Raw genomic sequence first — 24,641 nt, forward strand, 5'->3', positions numbered from 1 at the left:
GAAACAATCACAGCACCCTGCCCTTTTCATACCCTTTGAGAGTCTGGCAAATCTCAGATGATTCAGGATATCCAGAAGCTTGGTGGTGGAGTGCAAATCAGAAAAAAGAAAAAAAGTAAAAAACCTCCCCAGCTCTGTAGCTAATGAATCTGCATTAGCATTTATCTGTTTTCAAGGTTATTTCCCATATATTTGAACCAGGTTCTCACAGCTCTGATTTCCACCTCCTTTCTGTCCTTTCCCTTGGGAATCTTTCTTCCTCCCTTCTCTTCTTGGCTTTATTTCCATAATGTTTTTTTAAGAAGATTGTGCTATGCTGGGTCTTTTAAAGAGAAAATTGCTGATAATCTGATATTATGAACATATGGAGTTTACTTTAGTAATAGTCCAAAGAATTATCTTATAATTTTATCTCTGGGTTTTAAGGATCATTACTGCTCTTTTTACTTCTTGAGAAAGCCTTTTTGAAATTTCCCTGCCATTCAGATAAGCAATTTCAGAAGAACATAGTTATCACATATGCACATGGGCAGACTATTTCCAGTTACATATTTAGAAACATTGCTCTTCTTTAAAAAATATCCCTATTTATGTAAAACATCCAATGCACTGTTTGGTACAAACTATACAGTGGTCTGGGCACATGATGCTATTACTCTCTGAGGGCAGTTAATGCTGTACTTCTCTGTCTTTACCTCATTTCTGACCATGTCATCTTTTCATGTAGTTATTTAATGAGTGCTAAAACAACTACAAAACTAAGAGCTTTGAGGCCATTCAAATGCAGAAATAATGAGATAGTCATGCTGGAAAGAGGAGGCAGTTTACTGAGAAGAGTGTTGTTTCTCTAGCCAAAGGGAACACAAAAAAAGCAATAACTTGTATGCAGATTAGATAAAGAGCATAATATCAATGCTAAAAACTGATATTTTATTTTTTCCACTGGAACCATGCTATATATGTCATACATCAATTTTAATTAGCCTTGTAAGCAAGTTTCACATGCTTACCAGCCTTCAGAAAAAATTTAGCAACCTGCCTTTCCACATGGGACCACACTGATAGTAAGATAAAATTAAAAAAGAGCAGACTTTTCTTTTTGTCAGCATAAAATTTTCAAGTAGGTGGGTAGCTTTTTCGAATGGTGCCCTGAATGCATACACACAAAAAAAATGATGAGCAATACAGAACTTTCTGTGAGGGTTGTTGCATAGATAATTATAGTAGAAGAGAGCTTAAAGTGTGTGAAAAATGTAAATGTATCAATTTATTTGAAGGCTGCTTTATACTGACTTTTCTATAAGTTTCTGTGTTGGGGGAAATGTCCAAATATAATTGAATACCAAAGATGCATATCTGAATGCATTCTGTTAATTCATAAAAATCAGATTATTAATCCTTTGGTTTGGTAGCATTGTAAATGTATCTCTCCGATTGCAAGGTTCATGTTGTTAAAGGACTTAGAGATCCCTGATTGCAATGCCAGTGAGTGAATGGATAAATAAGATGAAATTTTGCCTGGATTTTTATATTTTTATTTTAAGATTAGAAGATAAGCAGAAATTTCACCTAGGATGAATAATCAAAAATGTACATGCTTGTAAGATGATGCAAATGCTGTCCAATTACTGATTGGACATAGTTTATCTGAGAATATTGTTTCTCCACCTATTCACATCTTTCCAGAAACCTTCAAATAAAGAAGAGAAAGAAAGAAAAGAGAGAAACTTCATGTGGAGTCAGTAATTTTAAGACAGATGTTCTGACATTTCAGAGAATACTGTTCCTTTTGAACCAAACATTTCAAAGAAGAGTTCCATAGGACAAATTCCTAAATAAAGAAATTCAGCACAAAGAGGACATGCCCATAATACTAGTAATTACAGTTTAAAAGATATTGTAGACTTTGGTTCCTGATGCTATTGGAAACATAGATATTTTTAAATTCAGAGCAATTATATTGATTATTTTGGCAGGCAGTGTGACTTGGTTGAAATAGTATGCCAGGAACCAGAGCAGTTTGTCTTTTAAGCAAACATATCTGGAGCACTTGGAGCCCAATGACCTGGGTTCCGATCCCACCCTGCTATTTTCTCACCATGAGTCCAGAGTAATCCCTGCACCACTTTCAGTTTCCCCATATGTAAAATTGGATACTTGCAGCTGCCACATGGAGTTAATAGGGACAGGATGTATATAAAACTCTTGAAACTCATGTTTCTTGAACTGAAGTATTCCTACACTCCCTAGAATATATAACTTATACAAAAATGTAATAATTGTAGTGAGAACACAATATTTTAATTTTTAAAATTGCTGAATGATAAGATCAGGGTTAGAAAAATAATATCAATCCAGTTGAGGCTATATAATAGCAAACATTCAAAAGAAAACTTTAAAACATTTCATCATTTTCCACAGATTTTTCCAAATAGTTGAATATATATGAGAATGTTTTCATCTCAGCATTATTGACTTATTGGACAAGATGATTACTATTTGTTGAGGGTGGCTATCCTGTGTGCTGAGGAGAGTTAGCTGCAGCTCTGCAGTATATACATATCTGTGTTTGTATATAAACACGTAACTTGTATTTTAACACTTGAACAATTTGAAGGAACATAATGTACATTATGACAGTTGACATAGCCCATGGAAGATCCCAGGCTGCCTTATGCTCTGCTTTGTTGCCTACTATACTATAAAGCCTGCCACCTCTATGCCCCAAGTGCCATTAGTAGAAGTAGATGATACATATTGGTGTTGCTTCTCAGGAAGAAATATATTTCATATTATGACTCTGGGCACAGTCATAGATTGAAACAAGAGTTTTCAGAAACAATATTACCCTCATCATAACCTTGCAACCGGAAATATTCTATTGTAGTTGATTTAAAAAAATTGCTGGCTGTGGCCTACTAAATTGATTTCAGAAGTGACTAATAGATTTTATCCCATAGTTTGAAAACACTAACACACTGGATTCACCAGGAAATGAAGGAAAATGAGACAGAAAAGAGAAAGGGGGCAATATATAGAAAGGAAAACAATAGGAATAGAGAAAAAAAGTATATGTGGTACAAAGTTGCAGAAAAATTTATGGTGCTCAACAAATTATATCAGGTCCCAACAAGCAATGGCCCCTATTACCTAAGGATTCTAGATCTCTCCCTTTGATGGCTAAGTCCAGTGATTCATCAGTTAGAGTCATATTTAATCTTACTGGATTTGGGAGTAAATATACATGGCAAAATTCACAGATTGTACAGATAAGGCTTAGGAGAGTATTAGTAGATATTTCATTTATTCTGACATATTATATCCTATTAATCTCACTGCAACTGGAAGTTTTATTTTGGTCTGGAGTTACAACCTAATATCTTCAGGAGGAAACCAAATTTATTGGGTTTGACATTGTACTTTATTGGAATGGTATAAAGTAGTTGAGTCTCTGTTCTGAGTTCTGTTGATTTTATTTATATATTTATGTTAGGCTAGTACAAATATATGGTAAACTATGTGCTGTGGTAGAGAATTTAATGCTGACTCTGCCAGAACACGTAAAAATGTCTGCATGCAGGCTGCCCAGTTCTAAAGAGTTACAACCATAAAAGCAGCTACTAAGGATTTTCTTTAAGTATTTTTGATTTTTTAAAATGTCATCACTTATGAAGAGGGCTAATTTATTAATATTAAAAATGGCAAAGATGACACACTCCAGATCCATCCTGAAGTTGTAATTTGCAAAAAGGGAAACAGGGATTTGAAATTGTGGCTTCATAAGCAAGACAAATAAAATCTAGAATGTAAATAAAATCATTCCCAAGTAAGAGGTAGAAGTAGCATTCAACCATCACTACTAATAAATGGATTTTTTTCTCTTGAATCCTGATGACTTGTTATTCAGACTTGAAATCAGTTCTCTTTTTTCCATTTTTTTATCTCCCAGATAGTTCATAAGTGACATTACAATGACACCTGGCACCCAACACTATTCACCTGACTGTGGCAGATGACAACACTGCTACATCAAATGTAATAACCCCAGAACATATGTAAAATAACTTTTGCCTTTGCCTATGGAATTACTATAGTTCCTAGGGAAAGAAAAAAAGGCTTTATATTTCTTGACTGTTGATAATGTAAATATCCCTGAAGTTCTCTGAGAAAAATGGACTGAAATGTATCCAGAATGGAGGGACCTTATGGAGTATCTAAAAAGCATCATGTTGGGGCAACCCCAAGAAACTGAAAATATTGGAGCATATTCAAAAAATGATTTTTCATCTATCCTGGGCACTGATACAGAAACTCAACTACTGTAGTGGACTCAGTGTCACTTTATTAATGTTTTGAAAGTAGGCAGAAGTAAACTCATTTTTTGCTACACATCATTGCTTCAGAATAATGAATTTGGTACACTGATCCTTTAGCTTGTTATATATACATCTTGTCATAGGTCAAGAAATGGCACCACTTGAATCAGACAACTTATTTGCCAGAATTCAAATATTTTGAATTGTTTTATTTTAATGTGTTTTTCAATAGCAATACTAGAATTTAAGGAGACACGTGCCTGACTATTAAATGATGAATGCTTGTTATTGTTTGTAGCAAGGAAGGACAGTTGTTATATTTACAAATTGATATTCTACTTACAATTTAAAATATATAATCACCCAACCTAAGATAATGCCTATATCTTGGACAATGTATAACAGTTTTGGATAACTCTTGGTCACTGCTGTGAAGTTGCTTGGAATTCACTTATGATTTACTCAAGAGTGAACAGATCTGCTATGTTTACGTTGACAGCATTGGTTTGTACTAGACACCAGTGAAACTGGTAGTCTTTTACCTCTTCTGTGGCCATTAGTGAAATTCATTCTGTTGCTGTAGGGGTGATACTGATCACAGGCTTCATAAAATTGTGCTTCTCTACTGATTTTTAAGTTGGTGGTTTGGCTAAAATAGGGCCCTAGAAGAGCAATGGACCATACTTACCTCTGTTGAGTTAAATTTTTCAATTTTTTGATCCCTTTTCAATATTTGTATGCAGTAGTACCTTAAGAAATTTTTAAAATAAACTACCATGATATAACTAATATTTTATGTGGAAAGATCTCAAAGTATGAGAGACTAGGGCTGGTTATCTGCATTTAAGCTGCAGATTTATAAAGCCACTTTCACACATATTTAATTGTTATCATTGAAATACTGAAGTAAAAAGTCACCTTTAAGAATTTTGTACTTGCGAAATGTCAGTGATTATTTTGGGTATGGATATTCACTAAAAGAACTTGATAGACTTAACTTTGTGTTTTCTGTATGTCCCTGTCAACCATGCCTTCTTCCCTCCCTCTCTTCCTTGTCTGCCATCATGATAGCTGAATTTTCTAGACTATTAGAGTGGTGGATCTGCAAGTGGCTCTAGATTTAGTGTGCCTTACTCTGTGTGCATGTCCAGCATCCACATTCCCTGGGCAGACTTCTGGGCCCCATTCCAGACTCACAGAATTGAATTTTCTGGGATGAAGTCTAAGTGTGATATTTTTATAAGATTCTCACAGGAATTTGATGTAAACTGTAAGATCAATCTAGTCCATCTTCATTATGTAGATGGGAAAACTGAGGGTCAGAGAGGTAAATGACTTATTCAGTCACAGAGACAGAGCCAAAACTTAGGTCTCCTAATTTTCATGTAAATTCTCCTACTTGATTTTTTGATGTTTTGATACTTTAGTTTTAGAATTATATTTTTTATTGATGAACACCATTAAAATTTAACACAGCACAATACACTCTGCTTATGAACCACATTATATAGACTTGTAAAGAGTGCTTTGTTGGTCAGCCACATAAAGTGATAACATTTTATTTTCAAATTCCTTTGACTAAAAGTTTATTTCTGTCTGTGCTTTGGCATAAACTATATAAAGTAGAATAAAATGCTTAATGAATACTGTTCAGTTAAAATGTGAGCAAACATCTCAGTATTGAGTTTGAAAATATTTACTTTATTATTGATGTATAGATGCTAAAATGTCAAATTTAATGGGATTTGAAGTAACTTATTTTTCATATTATCATCTTTAAGGTCTACTGAGTAATTTTGAGGATATTGCAGGGAGACTAAAGTCCAAAATATTTTTTTTTTCCATTTCATTTTCCTTTCTTCTTCATCTCAATTTTTTGAGTAAAGCTATATAAACCCTTCAGAATAGGCTTCAAATGTATGGGGGTTGAGGACACTATCATGAAACTCTCTTGACCTATAAGTGTCAACTTCAAGAAAATTTCTGCTAGAAACTTTTGAAGATAAAATAGAACATCTAATTAACATTTAGAAGAGGAAGATATATATCCATTTCAAGTAAGCTGACCTGAATTTCAGCAGCAGGAACTCTTCTTGACACATTTGTAACTCATTTTAATTGCTAATAGGTACTGTGTGTACACACCCAAGGCAGAATAGGACTTAACCTCTCAGACTTACAAAGGTGAATTAACTTAAAATTAAACAATATATTTTTGTGGAAAGACATTTCATTTGGCATAATTTAATAGTGAACCAAAGATATGTGATTGACAAGCACCAATTATTCAAGATAGTTGAAAGGATTAATGACATTTTCATGCCCCATCTACATTACTATAATTATTTTCAAGGGGATTCAGGTGATTTCATTGGTGTGCACTACAGAAAATAGAAAGTGCATGGGCGTTGGAGTCAGCACACACCTGGGATTGAATCCCAGTTCAACCATCTAATCAAGAATATGAGTGCACGTATGGACAAGTTATTTAAATTCTCTGAGTTTGGATTTCCTCCTTCATAAGGAATGAATACTTATAATGACCTAGTGAGGATTATCATGAGAAATACAGAAAACAGATATAAAATATTTTATACTGTGCCTGACATTTAGTAGGTGAAAAGAGAAACATTCTTCTCCCAGTGTCTTTAGCTTGATCCATAGAGTAAGGAATACCATCCTTCTAGAAGATATAGAAAGCAAACAAATCCCCCCTCCTATTTTCCTTCCTCTTCTCCCAAACAGAGATGTTAACTTTTTGAGTTGAGAGAAGAATATAAATAAGCTTAGCTCAGTACATTATGTGTTCTTTCTTTCAGGGCCATTCACCCTCCGAGTATGGCTATTACTGCTTGAGACTTGGTTGCTAAATTCAATTCAGAAGTCTTCATTGGTAAGTCCAATTATGACCATAGACCAAACCAATAGCAAATTCAGTGTTAAAAGTATTGAACCTGATATTTTGATCTCTGATAACTACATTTACTTCTTAATTACTTGTGAAATCATAGTGAATTTAAGGAGCAAGCACCGTTATTCCCGAATCCCCAAGAGAAAGCTATCAATAAATTGTAACTATTGTTATCATAGGAGCTTTTGACTTCATCCTCAAGCATTCTGTAGTAATTTGATATACTCAATGCATAAAAAGTGTATAACCTAGTGAACTTCTTAGGGGACATTGCTGTATGCTGTATAAATTGGGAGAAAAAATTGTTCACTAGTAACTATTATCTAGGCGAGTAGCATAATGTGATATAGAATTTTGCAATAATGAAATTCTCTTTACAACACCAAATTAAAAGAAAATATTAGGCAGCTGGTATTTAGCTCAGTTGCTAGAGACTTACCTAGTATGTGTGAGGCCCTGAGTTCAATCCCCAGCATCACCAAAGAAAAAGAAAATGCTAGGGTTGGTGTTTCTTCAAGGTCAGTTCTGCACTTTCATACACTGTAGGCACTGTTTTTAAACTCAGAAGATGTCTTAAACATCATAAGTTGTTTAATAAATAAATAAAATAATAAAATAAAGATATCCACCTATAACTAATTTTTTAAAAATATCCACATTCTTTTTTATATTTATTTTTTAGTTATAGTTAGACACAATACTTTTATTTTATTTATTTATATATGGTGCTAAGGATTGAACCCAGGGCCTTGCACCTGCTAGGTGAGTGCTTTTAGTGCTGAGCCACAACCCCAGCCCCTAAAAATCCACATTCTTATAATAAACACGTTTTCTTGTCACCTTGTCTTCAGTATTCTGGAAAAGCACCTTTTTTTTTTTTTTCCTATTTTGAAAACTTCAGTTTTTCCCCCTTGGGCATTTCATGCAATTCATAACTACATATACTTTTATTTTACTTAATGATTACACTTTTTTAAAAAAAGAGAGAGCAAAAGAACTTTTAATATTTATTTTTTAGTTTTCGGTGGACACAACATCTTTATTTTATTTCTATGTGGAGCTGAGGATCGAACCCAACACCTCGCGCATGCCAGGTGAGCTTGCTACAGCTTGAACCACATCCCCAGCCCAAATGACTACATTTTTAATGTCCACCTCCCTTTCTAGATTGGTTTGTATGCAGGAACTATGTTTGTTTTTGCCATTGTTCACCAATATATGTTTTTTTCAATGACTGTCAGCAAAAATTCAGTAAATATTTCTTGAAAAAATGAAAAAAATGAGAACAATAAATGAATATTTCCTTAAGATGAATTCTCTGCCAGAAATCTCCTTAGTCCTTCTCACAAGTAGAATTCTGGCAAGCCTGCCCCACTTGTTAGTTAAAAATATCAGTCCTGTAATGTGGCTTAGACTTAAACTTAGATTTCTGTTATGTGAGGTATAATTTACCAAGAAACCAGATTTCACATGGGCATGCCATTTCTCTTTATTCCACAATCACTGGTAATAGAAGTCACTGTCATTCTTTGTGCATATGAAGTCCTCAGAAGACAGACCTTAAAAATGAGCAGAAGCTACTGTGGCAGGTATTGCTAGTGGCCTATCATTGTTTGCTCTTCATTGCTTCCTTAGTCAGAAAAACAATAACAAACAAACAAACAAACAAACAAAAAAAACCCTTTTATTCTAGCACATTGCCTTCTAGAATAAAGATTATTTTGGTTTGGATATAAGGTATCCCTCAAAAGCTTCTGTGATAATACAGGAATGTTCAGAGATAAAATAATTAGACTGAGAGAGCTATAACCTAATCAGTGCATTAATCCATTTGATGGATTACTAATTTAAAAGGACTACTGAATTGGGTGGTAACTATAGGCAGGTGAGACATGGCTGGAGGATGTGGATCACTGGGGTCGTGACCTTGGGAATTGTATTTTGTACCATCCTGTGCTCCTCTATTCCTCCTCTCTTTCTGATTCCACCATTGACTGAGCAATTTTTCTTTACCACACTCTTCTGCCATGATATTATCTTTCACCTACAGTGCGGAATGGAATCCATGAAATGAACCTCTGAAATCATGATCCAAAATAAACTTTTCCTCCTTTTAAGTTGGTCTTGTCAAGTATTTTTTTTCACAGTGAAGAAAAGCTGACTGACACAACTATTATTCCCAACTTTTGCTGCTGAGCATGATCATGTGACGAAGTTCTTGTCATTGAGGATAGAAGTGTCATTTGGGAGTTTTAAAAAGTCTCCTTAATAAGGGGAGAAGGATGCTTTTATTCTGCCCTTCTAGATCCCCTTCCTGTAATATCTTGAACTATAGAGACTAGTACTACCCTTGAGCATGGGGGACCAGATTCCTAGAATGTGCTTGGGTCCCTAAGGACCATATGGAATCATCATACAAGCCCTCAATTGCTTACCTGTGGGTATTCTTTTTTTTTTTTTTAACATGAGAAACTAAACTTTTATATTCAGGTGATGCTAATCCAAACACATAAAATTTAGTTAAAACAAGTCTATCCTAGGAATCTTGTATTTTAAGAATAAATATACAACGTAACCCAGGAGACACTTAATAGCTGTGTAAATCTTAGTACCTAACTCTTAAGACCTACTTTTTCTTCTATAAAATAATAGGATAAGTTTAAGGTCTTCATCTGCTGAAGAATGTTTGGCCAAATGTAAATACAGTCATTCTGGTTTGTTGGGTTAACATTAGGAAAAACTGAAGCCTGACTTCAAAGTTTGGCAAAAGTTCATTAATTAGATTTTTTTGGATTATTTGAATGTAGACTAGGTTGAAATTTATCTTTGTACTATCTGCAACAAAATCCCTCAACAAATCTGCAGGGTAATTGTTGGCTTACTTTAGAAACCAACTGCTTTCTAATTGAAAGTTGGCAGCTCCTATTTGTATAGAAATGGTTAATGTACTAATTTTAAATAATTTTTAAAAATCCATTTACTAAAAAAGTTTGGCAAGACCTTATTAATATTACTCACATTGTAGTGAGGTGGTCCAAGATAGACTCTCAATATTTCTGATTCTTTGATGACTGGCAGCAAAGATAAAACTCCTTTTCAAAATTGCAGGAAATTTGCTTCCTGGAGCTGGAAGACTGTAAATGGGACTGGCCATGGGGGTAGGTAGTCTTTCTTTGTTCTGGAAGGAATTATTTGTGAGCCTTATTGAGATGCAGAAGTATGTCAAGTACTTATTCTTTGTCCTTTGCTGTAGAAAGTAATCTAAGTGTAAATAATTCAGAGTGGGATGCTTACTTATTCCAATAATGCAGAAGTTTACTTTGGGTGGAGGATGAGGGCCAAAAAATGTAAGCATTTGTGGATGCTTACGCATTTTCCATTCCCTCTGGCCTGCCATAGGACAAACAAAAAATCTTAAGACCATTAGAAATGGGGTGAGAATGATGGTAGCAGAAGAAATCCTAAACAGCTGGTTTGCAAGACACCTTCCATATTGGGGTGTTCTTTTGGTTAGTGGGGCAGTAATGTCTGATACTGAGCTAATTTTTTTTTCTTTTCTGAATTGTAATATTCTTATAATATTCTCAAGATTTCAGCACAATGTGCTAATCACAACTTGTTTTGGGGACAGAACAGAGGCACTCTACTTTTGCATTCAGATATAATGTTGTCCAGAGCTGAAGAGGATTTTGGTCACTATATGGATCAAAGTCAGCAGTGGTTCAAAGAAATTGGAAGAGGCAGTTTGGGGCCACATGTAGAAAGAACAAGCAGGCCAAATGAATTCACACACCTGGGAAATTATTTGGAAGATGCAGGAAGGCTCTGGGTTATTTATGGCCAAGATTCCAAAGAGGATCTCAAATTATTTTATTAAGAGAGTCAAGAAAGATTATTCCTAGAAGGCAAGGGTCATTAGGTTTCCATAATAATACAACTGCCATTTCTATTGAATATCTAGTCTAGTCTCTATGCCAAGACATTTAATATGCATTGTCTGGTTTACTGTTCATAACACACCTGATAGACAGCATTGTTTTCATTACCAGACATGAAAAATGCTTAGAAATGCTTTGTTAATTGAATGCTTGTCTTATTGTATGTTGTTATAATGAAATTATGTTGCCTTAACTAATTTAAACTAGTTCCTAGTGGTCTTCCTTGCAATTAACATGAAGGTGTAACATTTTGGTAGTCTAATTATGATACAACTTGCAGGAATTACTGATCAATTGTATTCTTTTCAATGAAGAACATGGGGCTATTTCTGCAATTCTAGAACTTAAAAAATAATTATGCTTACAATACATAAAGCAAGGGTCTTTACATCTTACAATTAAACTAAACTTTTTTGGTAATTGTATTTCTTGTTTTGAATCGTGATGCAAACTAACAATGAGAATATTATTTAATTTTCTACTATTAAATGGCCAAAAGTCACTGGAATTTATTAATAAGCTTCATGATTCAAATTTTATTGTCATGTTCTACATAGAATAAAATGTTTGTTGCTAATATAGTTATACTGTATGCAGACTTACTAATGAAAAAAATATGCCCCAAAATAAAACACTACCTTAGTAATGGATAATAAAGTCAGAGAAACTCTTAATGATAAGCAGTATTATAGTTGCTGAGTCTGCTGCTTTTCTTAAAATTATTTATTTTTTTACTGCTTTCCTACTGTGTTACATGGGCCGGTTTAATACTTCTTTCTTTTTTTATTTCTTAACCAACTAGATAGTTGAATTATATGCAGATATGCAGTCAAGTGTAAGGGGAAATGCCTGACAGTAAAAGTCCATTGGCTTTTCCAAAAATTAGGAAAAATATTTATACCATTAAAAAAACCCCAAACAAAAAAACAAGAGTTGGTTGATGACCAAAAAAGTTCAGTATGAGCTTAAGTAATCTCCTTGAAGGAACTTTTTGTCACTCTGCCACATGTTATAGTGTCACAGAATTGAGCCAGTGACTTGGTATGATTTGGGAAAGTGGTAGCATCTTTATCACTCTCCTGCCCCTAGAACCTGGTACCTCCCCACTAAATCTTAGGAAACTCCTGAGGTTGTGTGCCTGGTGTAAGGCAAAACCTTAATTTGCAAAGCTAACATGAATTCAAGCAGGATAGAGGTTGTGCAGGCTGCCTAGAGACAAGTCATAGGGCTTAAACTAGAGAGGTAATCAAATGGAGAGTTGGGTTCAATGGTAGAGTATTTGCTTAGCATGCCTGAGGCTCTGGGTTAAATCCCCAGCAACACACACACACACACACCACGTATAAAAGCAAAACTAGAAGCTGATATTCTGGTGAAGAGTTGTTAGGGTACAGGTGTGACAGAATAAGGACCAAAATTTTGTTGTTACAAACAAAGAAGTTTCAAATAATTTGGCATATTGAAGCAGGCTCTCAAGGAAGAGTCTGGGCAGGAATAGTGGGAAGGAGGCTATCTCTCTGAGCTTAAGGCACAAATAGAATATGCCTGCATACAGAATTGGGATTGAGGTCCAGGTGCAACAAAACTAATTTCTAATAGATTTTGTACCTTCCCCAGTAGCTTACAGCAAAGTCTGCCACTTCAGGACTAAAGAGTCAAAATCTTTTTGGACTGTCTTTAGTCTCTAACAAGGAAACCTACATTCTGCCTTATGAAAATCTCCAGAGCTGCTGGATGCTGCGGCTCACGCCTGTCATCTCAGCTGCTCAGGAGGCTGAAGTAGGAGGATCCTGAGTTCAAAGCCAGCTTCAGCAATTTAGTGAGACCCTAAACAACTCAGTAAGACCCTGTCTCTAAATAAAAAATTAAAAAGGCTATGGATGTAGCTCAGTGGTTAAGTTCCCCTGGGTTCAATCAATCAATCTATCAATCAATAAAATGAAAATCTTCAGGGCCATTGCATAGGATAAAAACATATTTTCTAGGCCTGTTATGGAATGATGAAAATGTTTTAGGTGAAGTGTTTATGAGCTACTTGCGATTAATTTCTTCTCAGGATCATTGCCAGCCTCTTCTTTACACACTTCTCAATCTAGGGTCCAAATACCCCTTCCATCAGGTCTTAAAAGCTAGAAACCTAACAGAATGTTTAAGATATTATGTTGGGCTGCAGGTATACTTCAGCGGTACAGTGCATGCTTAGCATGCATGAGGCCCAGGTGCATGAGGCCCTAGGTTCCATTATCAACATGGCAAAAGAAAAAAAAAAGAAAACAAACAACAATGAAAATGTTACTTGTGCCTAGTAATACCTTAGTTACATAAGAAAAGTACTGTATTACATAAGAAAAGTATTGCCTCTCATTTCTCCTCCATGTAATTCAAGGCCTTATACAAACGTCAACAAATGTTTATGGAGTATCTTTCAGATAAACTGATGCCTATTTGGCACTGGGAGATACAAAATGTCACATGAGATATAGTAATTTTCATTGAGGACCATTCAATCTTAGAGTCAGAAAATACACCCATAGATATTTAAATAACAATTCAATGCAGTATGTAGGTAGGTGCCAAAATAATGTGACAGACCATTAAATATTGTGTGGTTTGGAGTGATCCCAAAGCTTTCTTGTAGAGAAGGAAGAATCTCTAGATTTAAGAAGTAAACAGACATGTTCTAGATGGCAAAAAAACGAGACAGTAGAATCTACTAATTTATAGATGGACATATATTGTTGACTATGTACAAGGCACTATTATGTGTGTAAGGGGTACCAGGGATGGAACCCAGGGCGTTGAGTATGGTAGGCATTTGCACTACCACTGAGTTATAACCCTTAGCCCCAAGATTGTCTTTTGAGTACTTCAGAAGTAATAGTTCATTTAATGCTCATAACCACCCTGTGAGGCAGACATAAGTATTAGAAAAGTAAGGCACAGAGGTGCAGGAATTTGTGCAAGGTCATACAGCTAAGTAATGGAGCTGTAAGTTTGATCCAGATGCTCTGATTCTAGAAGTGGAGTATCCACTCTGGTAGCCACTGGTGGCTGTTCAAATTCATATGTACTAAAGTAAAATAGAATTAAAAATTGAGTTCTTAAGATATACTAACCATATTTTAAGTGCTTAACAGCAACCTGTGTCTAGTTGCTACCACAGAGGCAACACAGATATAGATGATCTTCACCACAGAAATTTCTGGTGGATAGCACTGTTCTACTTCCATGCATTTAACTGTTTCTTCATGCCCGCTCTCCCTGGGGTAATGGCATGCCCAAACATGTGGAGGGTGATTTGCATATTTATAAATCTTGCATAGATAGATGTCTTGGACTAGAACAAAGAGCAGAAGATAATTTTGCAAAAACAAGAACTGAAGACTGGTCACAATAGTCCCTGTACTAATTTTCCATTGCTGTGTAAATTACCACAAAATTTGTGATTCAAAACGATTCCTATTTGTTATCTCAGAATGTTCATGGGTCAGAAGTCCAGGCACCCTTAACTGGGTTCTCTGCTCACTGTCTGACCAGGCTGCAATCAGGGTTTCAGTTGCACTGAAGTCACATCTGAGGCTGGAGTTCTGCTTCTAAAATTGAGGGTTATTGGCAGAATTCAGTGTCCTGACACTGTAGAACAGAGAGGCCCTCAGCATTTAGTTTTTTTTCCATTCCCTTTCATGTGGTCCTTTTCACAACATGACAGTTTTGTTTTCTCAAGGTAGTCCCAGGTTTAAAGTTTCACTTCATTTGGTCAAGAAAATCTCCCTTTTGATTAAAATCAACTAATTAGGTACTTTAATTGATAACATCATAAAATCCCCTCAAATTTACCTTGTAACTATTTACATACTCATAAGAGTGAAGTCCCAATTTATTCACAGGTTCTGCGCATCCTCAGGAAGAAAGGAGTATGCACACTTTATACAACAAGAATACCATTTTGTACAATTCCATGGATTTTTGAGAGATGATTTTTTTTTACTAGAGAAGTTACAAGTAATGTGCTTTCTTTTTTATATTTTATTTTTTATTTGTAGTTGGACACAATACCTTTATCTTATTTATTTATTTTTATGTGGTGCTGAGGATGAAACCCAGGGCCTTGCATGTGCTAGACAAGCACACTACAGCTGAGCCCCAGCCCCAGCCCGGAGTAATGTACTTTCAAAATAAACTTACTCAGAGGATGTTTATTTCCTCTGAGTTACTTGAACTTTGATGAAAATATCAATTTAAAACCTTAGTCTTCTGATCCAACCATCTCATCTATTAATATATATTCTTAGGAGGGATATTCATATACTTTTTTAACCTAGTTATACTTTAAAATCCAAGTAACTTTTTGGTGTTTTTTTTAAAATAAAAGTATCATATACTTATTGTAAAAATAAGTAGAATGGTATATGAGTACTTTGACTGTACAGTAAAATATGAAATTTACCCACTCTCAATCTACCTCCCCCTTTCCACTCTTCAGTGGTATTTTCTTTCAGATATTTGTTAAGCATATCTAGACAAATATATTCCAAATATTTTATTTTTAACACTCTTTTTTCATTGTAGCATGGAGATTATATATATTTATGTGTATACACACATATTCTTAGGAAAGAGAGAGACATATAAAATCATAAATGTAAAGATTATAAGAGAGTTTGTAAGGAAAAACTATTACAAAGATTAAATGCTCCGATACAACTCCTTATCTTATCCCTGTAATAAATTGTTGTTTGGTCTAAACCTGGTTTTAGCCTCCTTAGAACTAAGGTGTACCCTTTTCTAAACTCACCTGAATCTTTAATCTTTGTTTTATGTCAAGAGCTATTTTCAGACCATAATCACAGTTCTGGTGCTTTAAAGCATAGAGGCATTTTGATATCAAAAGAATTTGACTTTGTTCTTTTTAGGAAGACAGACAAAAATGCCTACTTGAAATAATCAAATGGCAGCAGAGTTGGTTCTTTCTAATACCAGATTTCTCCCTGGATTAAGGAGGAAGAAGAAGAAATTTTCAAGGAGATGAGAAATATAACATCTCTCTGAACTCTTCTGCCATGGCCTTTTTGATACCCTTAGCATATTGCAGAGTCCTCTTACTATTCTAGCAATAACCTTGTTCCTTATGCAGGCAAGATTTAAGAAGATTGGGCCATACATTTTATTGTAAATCAGTTTTTCAGCTGGTATTAATATAACTGAATTCTAACTATTGGCTTCTTGCCTCTTTCTTTGTTATTAAGGTAGTATTTGCAGACATTTTTTGTGAGTGAAAAGCAATGATATTGATAAGTAAGCTGAGGCAGGAAGTGTAAAGCTGGGCTGTCCCATGCAAATAGGACATATGATTCATCAACTTCTGATCAATTGGTGTCAACAAATGGTAATAATTATAGTATACTTTGATTCAGGGCCTACCAGGCACTGTACTAAGCACTTTACTTATAACACCTCACTTAATCTTCATAGCCCACAATCCTATTAGTCAGGTGCTATCATCATTCACATTTTAAGGATGAGGAACACAAGACTTAGAAAGGTTTAGTCACACAAGTTCCCATGGCTAAATTTCCATGTGCAGAGACAAATTACAGGGGCTTAGACAGGTTGAGTGGTTGTGTCCGTTAGCTTGAAAACATGGGGGACTAGATTGAGAAAATGAGTGGTGATTTATTTGAATCCCATAGACCTTGTGGCAATACCTTTAGCTGGGAATTTTTATTTTTTTTTTAGGAGAGAGAAGGGTTCTTAAGCTGTCAGGAGGGTCTGGGTGAATGGATTAGTTTTGTTGCAGTGTGCAGTGATTCTTTTTTGTATTACAACCCATTATTGAGGAGATGAGACCCACCCATTACCTCAGGCTCCCTTCAGATGCCCAGGGATTTCATTTGTAACACATCAGACCTGCAGCACAGTGCAATGACAGATGACCCAACAGCATTAACAGTACTCCAATAGCATTTTTCTGTACCTACAGAACTCTTTGTTAGGAACTTGCCAGGCCAGTGATTTATGGATGTTTTTATGGTCAGAATTCCAGGAACGCTTATCCTCTGGATCCCTTACTTTAGCTATAAACTAAAGCTTGGATAAGCCCTGTCTCTTCAAACAGATGTTGAGTAGCTGAAGTGCAGGAACCATACCATTTTGGCATCTCTCCAAGTGACTGTCACAGACCTAAGCACAAAGAGATTTTCTACAAGAATCCCTTTTCCTTTTGTATTAGTTCTGAAATGCTGCTGTACCTGATTGCTACAAATTGGCAGGCTTAAAACAAAATAAGTTGATTAACTAACAGGAAATCAATTCTAAAATTATTCTCATTGGGCTAAAATCAAGGTATTGGCAGGGTTAAATTCCATTTGGAGGTGTTAGGATGAAATCCATTTATTTACCTTTTCTAGTTTCTAGAAACCACCTGGATTCCTTGGCCTGTGGCCCCTCCCTTCAGACCCAACAATGGCTGATGGAGTCATTCTCATGTTTCAGGTGTCACATCTCCTTCCCTGGTTCTCATTTTCCTTTCTCCCTATTGTGTGGATAAGGACCTTTGTGAAGACATTGAAATCATTGAGATAATCCAGGAAAATCTCATCTCAAAAATTGGCATTCCTAAATCTATATACATCTTTAATTCCCTTTTACCACATAAACAAATATATTCACAGTTAAGAGGATAAGGATGTGTATATCCTTGGGAGAGGGGCTACATTCTGCCCCATAACATTTAAAATTCTTTGAAAAGTATTCAGAGATACAAAGAGACATAATACAAAAAATCCACATTTATTCTCTTCTCAACATTTAAAAAGAACTTTTTTAGTTGTAAATGGACATAATATCTTTGTAGATGAGCACAATAATTAAATATAATTTATTTATGTGGTGCTGAGGATCAAACCCAGTGCCTCATGCATGCCAGGCAAGTGCTCAACCACTGAGCTACAATTCCAGCCCTTTCCCAACTTTTTATTTAGTTGATTTTCAAGGATTATTCTGTGAGGGTGAGTAGTTTGGATATTATTTCATATAGTGAATACTAGTAAATTTTATTTCTTAGGTATTTCCATTTCTTGTTATATAAACATTATGATTATAAAGTGTTGTTTAACAGTTGTTTCATTGCTGAGCAAAGTTGTGCACATCAAAATACCAGCAACTCAGGAGGCTGAGGCAAAGGATGGCAAATTCAAACCCAGCCTTAGCAACTTAGCAAAAGCCCTAAGCAACTTAGTGAGATCTTGTCTCAAAAAAATTAAAAGGGCTGTGGATGTGGCTCACTGATTAAGTTCCCCTGGGTTCAATCCCCAGTACCTAAAACACAGGATTTTTTTTAAACCTTTTTAAAACATTAACAATGGTTAAAAGTGATATAAAATACTTATAAATAACAAGAAAAATAAAAAGGACATAAAAGAACCTAATATTCTGACATCTCTATGAACAAAAGAATTTCCTCTCAATTTTTTCAGAGCTTTAATTTTTAAGCCAGTAATCTATTAGAAACTCATACATACAAAAACACACACACCTACCATCCTTGGATTATAGTTTATGTTTAAGACAGACTATGTTATTGAACTCAAGGACACAGTTTTAAAGTAGCAACTGCTCTAATTTTATGCATTTTTGTAAGTATTTATAAGATTTAAAATGAAGACAGCAATTTTTTATTCCCTGATATCTCAGTAATAAAGTACCCAAATGCTATTTCTCATCAGTGCTATCACCTTACATTTATCTATTCCTAGAGCCTTGTTGGAATATTTTTAAAAAGTATATCAAACTCCTAGATGTAGAAAGTAAACTGGTGATTACCAGAGATGAGGAAAAGGGGAGATATTTCTCAAAGGGTTCAAAGTTTTAATTAGCAAGTTAGGTTGTAGTGATCTATTTCACAACATGGTTATTAGAGTTAATAATTAATTGGGATGGGGCTGTGGCTTAGTGGCAGAGTGCTTGTCTCGCATGTGCAGGGCCATGGGTTCCTTTCCAGCACCAGACAAAAAATGTTTATTTACAAATATCTAAAATTAAATGTTCTCACTATCAAAAAAATGTTATTTGAGGTAATGGATACATGAATGAGCCTGATTTCATCATTTTGCAATGTATATATGCATGGAAACATTACACTGAACAAAATAATATATACAATAATTATTCATTATTAATAATAAAATAAAACTTTAAAAATTGTACAATTCTATGGGGCTAGAGTTGTGGCTCAGTGGAATAGCACTTGCCACGTATGGGTGAGGCACTGGGTTCCATTCTCAGCACCACATATAAATAAATAAAATAAAGGTTCAAAACTAAAAATATTTTTAAAAAACCTGTACAATTCTAGCTAAAAGAAGTATTCTAATTATGGTTTAACTTTTCATTGTCAGTGTTTATGATCCTAGATCTGATTTGAGATTTTGAACACATGTATGTTGTATGAATAAATTTAATGCTCATTTTCAGCAGTAGTATACCACCTGAAATTTGTAGTACCTTGACTTAATATGGCTTTATTTCTGATTCACACCAAATCTAATATAGGTCTTCCTGGTTAGGATGCTGTCTTGGAAGAAACAACGCCCAGCCCTGAACTTTATGGTTGGGCTTCTTCCAGTACCTTATATTGTTCCATGTCTGCCCATGCAGATGAGTGAAAAAAGGGAGAACATGGAAGATTCCTTCAGGCATCTCATTTCCACTGCACTTCATTGACCAGAATTGGGTCATATAGTCCCAATTCAGCATGAGGGCAGACTGGAAAATATAGTTTTTCTCTATGACCCGGAGAAAAATGAAACTGTGTGGTAAACCTACAGTATTAGTCTGTGGCACATTTTGTGGAGAGAGTTTTCACGTTTTAGATTTGGGAGAGACCTTCTTGTCTGTATCTTATTTCATAGAATCAAGGAGTAAGACACAGTTGTAGTGGAGGCATTGCATGCAGATATAGAGTGTCAGGCCAGTATCCTAATGCTCAGGATCTAGATAGCAAGTTGAGACTTTTTCAAGCATCATTTATTCTACTGTACTCTTTGGTGGAAAATGGAACCTCCTTAAAAGCACCTGGCATTTTGTGTTAATAAGTTTTCAATTTCTCTGGCAAAACACCTGAGAAAACCAACTGAGAGGAAGAAAGATTTATTCTGGTTATGGTTTCAGAGGCTTCAGTACATGGTCACTTGGCACCATTGATCCCTTGGCCTGTGGTGAGGCAGAACATCATCGTATGGAGAGTGTGGTGGAACAAAGCTACTCACCTTATGGCAGCTAGGAAGCAGAAAGAAAAAGAGACAGAGAGAGAGAGAGGGAGAAAGATAAAGAGGTTGGGGACATTGCAGATCCAAGCTATAATATATATCCCTGTAATGAAAATTGATTTTTGTGTGTGTATGTGGTGCTGGGGATTGAACCCAGGGCCTTGTGCATGCAACACAAGCACTCCACCAACTGAGCTATAACCTCAGCCCCCAAATTGATTTTTTAAGTTAAAGAATAAAGAAAGGTACAGATTTACAATTGCTGAGATAAATATATATGTAATTTCCTAATATTTTAATAGATATTAATTTTCAAGTTGTGGACTAGTGCATTATATTATTTTATGAGACTGAAAATTTATTGCTTATTAACAAGTTATTACTAACATTAAGTTGTATTTTTAGAAAATAGACATGAAATATACAATTAAAATACATAATATTCATACTTGGCTATACCTTCACAACTTGTCTAAGATTTCGGGGGAAATATCAGCTGTGTTCTGTATAACTAATATTTCTAAATCTTTTATTAGTATTCACATTAATGATAAGTGAATAAAAATAGATATTTTTTGAAATTGAAATGTTTCTACATTAAATTTGAGAATTTTGCTTTCTAGAGTATATTATTTTATAATGTCAGCTCTTGCAAGAATGTCATTACCATGTGGCTAGTTCATAATATACACACATTATACATGTAGAAAGATTTGGTTTACAGGGCTAGAAAGAGATAGCAAGCGGAGAATTACATCTGCAAAAACAAATCCTACAAGATTATTCCCTCTTCCTATTGAGGGGGTACCAAACTTCTCTGAATGGCTCTTGTGGGATGAATACTATTTCTCCATAACTACATTCCATTAGATCTGAGCCAGCCTCTACATGTTAATTTGAAAAATTCTTTGAGTGCTTAATTTCCCAAGGTCTTGTCAGAACTCTTCCTGTGGCCATGTGCCTCCTTGGCCAGTGATCTGTAACAGTCTAGTATTTGTCTTAGCTATATTGATAGAAATATAATGTATATGTTATACCATATCTAGGGTGTCTGGCCATTCTGGGATACTAGCTAATAACAATAATGGCAACAAAAAATTAATAACACCTAGTATTTATTGAGTTGTTTTGTACCAGTAAATTATTGACTGTATGCTAGGCACTGTAGTAAGTGGTTTGCATGCATAAATTCATTTAATCTCAAAACAAGTGTGTGTGTGTGTGTGTGTGTGTGTGTCTGTTTTTTTTTTCCACAGAAGCTTCCAGCAGATTCCCTGTAAAATTTCATTGATCAGAAATACATCATTTGCCCATGCCTAAACCAGTCATTGACCAAGAATATAACCAACTATTTTTGGCTTAAAGATCAATCAAAATTTACCACTTAAGTCACTTGGAGGAGGATAAATAAAACTTTGGCTGTACCAGAAAGAAAGAAAGAAGAGGCATGGTCATTGGGAAGGAAACCACCAGTATTTACCACAGTATCCAGGATGAAACCAAATTGGAGCAAATTAGGAGATATTATTCAAACACTAAACATCAAAATAAAAATAAAATTCAATTAGTATTTGTACCAGCTGCATTAATGTACATTATCTAAAAAGGCTACAAATTTTCTGGGTATCTATAATTAATTTTTTATTAATGGTTTTCAGTATGACTCCAGGCAAGTTAACTTGAGCATTTGGCATTTCTTCCCTGAATATGACAACTCAGTAATGAAACTTTTTTAATTTGAGAAAGTAGAAGTGTCATTCTGAGCTCTGGCTTAGTCCATCCAGGATGTTCATAGATTGATCTACGAATATCACCAAGATCCTACAGGGTGGGGATAAATATATGAACAGTAACTGAAAGCATTTGAAAAACCTTTCAACTCTCTTATATCAAAGAATCAAAAAGCTTGATACCCACAGTCATTATTTGGACAATAATAAGTATATATTCATTGTACTGTCAAGGTTAGGGATACAGTCTTCTTCCTTTCTTCTTGTTTATAACCCTACATAGTCAACATTACAGCAGTTTTACCCTAATCTTCCCAGATTTCTGATACTACCACCATTTTACATAACTCAGGGGGTACTTGTGAAATTTGGCAATCTTATAGGTATCTCTCTCCTTCAGATAGACAGACAGATGGATAGACCTTTCCATATATAACATTCATTGTATTTGGAATTACAATCTATGTAAGTTTTACTGACTTTTTACATAGCATTATTCTCACCTTCTAATTATTAAATTTACCATAAGTCTTTCTGGACTTTATCTATGATTTGAGAGATTAATCCTGGAGCCAGTCCTGTATTTTCATTATTGCCTATCAATATTACCAGATTTCTCTTTCTCCATAAGTCCATCTTTCTTCCTCTTAGGCAACCAGTAAAGCCCAATAATCCATTTCTTTGTCTGGAAATGACAATTGAAAAGATTCATTTTGTCCCAAATATTGCAAACCCCTCCTATTCAGTACCTTGTGGATATTATAACAGTGTTCAATCATTCTACTTTGGAATCACCTTCCCAACTATTTCTCCAGAAATAGATGAAACTAATTTCATCATTTTCTAATCATACCTTGCATTTGACACACAGGATAATATACAGGTGGATCTTTTTTTTTTAAATTAGGCTTTGTTCCTAATAGACATGAAAAGCAGCCAATGAGTATTGAACATACTTTTTAATAAAGAATGTTGTAGGCTTTTTTCTATGGACTACTATGTTAAGAGAGTGATAGGGACTGAAATTTGTTCATTTTGAAAGGTCCATTTCAAATCCAGTCTCATCCGGTAAAGCTTTCCTTAATCATTGCTGGAAGTGAGCTCTCCTCCCTTGTCCAGTGGATTACTCAGAAGGCACTTAATTATCTTTATGCAACAATTTATAAAAAGGCAGAGCTAGTCATTGCCAGCTGACCTAAACATGCAGCTTGTGTGCTATTCAGCTCTCCACCTTTATCCTAAGCTGCAGCTGCAGAGGCAGAACTCACAGGAAATACACACACCCGTGTATGCCAGAAGCTATTTTATACAAGTGGGATTTTATAAATAACCACAAGCTCTTCTTATCTACCAAATCTCAACACCCCAGCTCTCCTGCATTCCCTGGAGAAGTGTGCACTTTCTAGAGGAGTGCCAGGAGAGAGAAAAGAAAGCCTTCTAGTTCACTCTTTTGAGTCTTTAACCCTGAGCTGCCAATGTTTGCATGTGCCATGACAGGTAACTCCAGATTACTGAATTCCTTATCTTAAAGAAGAAAAAAATTAGGATTGAGAATTCCTGTGTTGTGCTTTATCTGAATTTCCAGAAATAAAATGTTCTTCAGCAAGAAAAAGAAAGGTCATTGGACCACATTTATTATCACAGAAAGAAGATTGTAAGAAGAATTCTTAAGCACAGTGCTATTCAAACTAAATTCTGAGCAAGAATAACATTTTCTTCTTTATATTACCACATATTTAAAACACAGTCTTGAGCTTTTTGTTGGCAGAGCTGGAGGAGGAGAAGTGTGCCTTGTAATCTAAAGATAATGAATACTCAGATTGTGTACCACTTGGTTCTGACCCATCTGTTCTCTGTATATATGTACTGTGCTGTAATATACGGCTGACTCTTCAGGTTGAATCCCTCTGTGGCTATTTCTCAGACTCAGCTAGTTAAGTAGCTCTTAGTCTCTCCGGACCAAAGCCAACTTTCTGCAGCACCTCAGTTCTAACAGAGCTTTTAAAACCATCCTTCTCTTTTCCTTGGCTTTCAAAGACTCCAGTGATAAGCAGTTTACCCCAAAGTGAGCAAAGAAGGAAGATTTTCTCTGCAGAGAAGGGAGAAGTGGGTCTTTGTATTTTATATTTTTGGATGGAACTTTTATTGTTTTGTTGTTTGTTTTGTCCTCTTATTACTTTTTGTCTTGCAGTGCTTCATATGAAGACTCAAATTTACCTCAAAATCTTCTCTCTCAGGCCCTAACATGTACACCAAGGATCCTCTGTAGGCGAACTGCCTGACTCATTTGGAGAGGAGTTCTCAGGACTTTGAGAGCCTGATCCCTGGATACCAGCATCTTGGAAATAATGCTGAAAGGAAGTAGAAAGAAAGTTGCACTTTTCCATAATCATCACCATTATTGTTCCATAGCCCAGTCTTTCTCTCGAACTATTTGCTTGGAGCATCTTTAAGGAATGGAAAAGTATCTAAGGGTTTCT

At 35.2% G+C, this 24,641-nt stretch overlaps 1 protein-coding gene across 2 annotated transcripts in view; it reads left to right on the forward strand.

Moving 5' to 3' along the window:
- LOC110598128 (uncharacterized) overlaps positions 1 to 21,997 on the forward strand; it is a 23,255-nt gene extending 1,258 nt beyond the window's left edge. For both annotated transcript variants that reach the window (XR_013431657.1, XM_021726297.3), the window contains exons 2-4: positions 7,136 to 7,209; positions 10,336 to 10,385; positions 21,688 to 21,997. Coding sequence is in view for 1 of the 2 variants with exons in the window: in XM_021726297.3 (XP_021581972.2) it covers positions 7,136 to 7,209; positions 10,336 to 10,385; positions 21,688 to 21,751 (188 nt within the window). In the remaining variant the exon portion in view is untranslated. The remainder of the gene's footprint in view (positions 1 to 7,135; positions 7,210 to 10,335; positions 10,386 to 21,687) is intronic.
- The last annotated feature ends 2,644 nt before the right edge of the window (positions 21,998 to 24,641 follow it).

The sequence above is a fragment of the Ictidomys tridecemlineatus genome, chromosome X, assembly GCF_052094955.1.
Source record: "Ictidomys tridecemlineatus isolate mIctTri1 chromosome X, mIctTri1.hap1, whole genome shotgun sequence".
NCBI lineage: Eukaryota > Metazoa > Chordata > Mammalia > Rodentia > Sciuridae > Ictidomys > Ictidomys tridecemlineatus.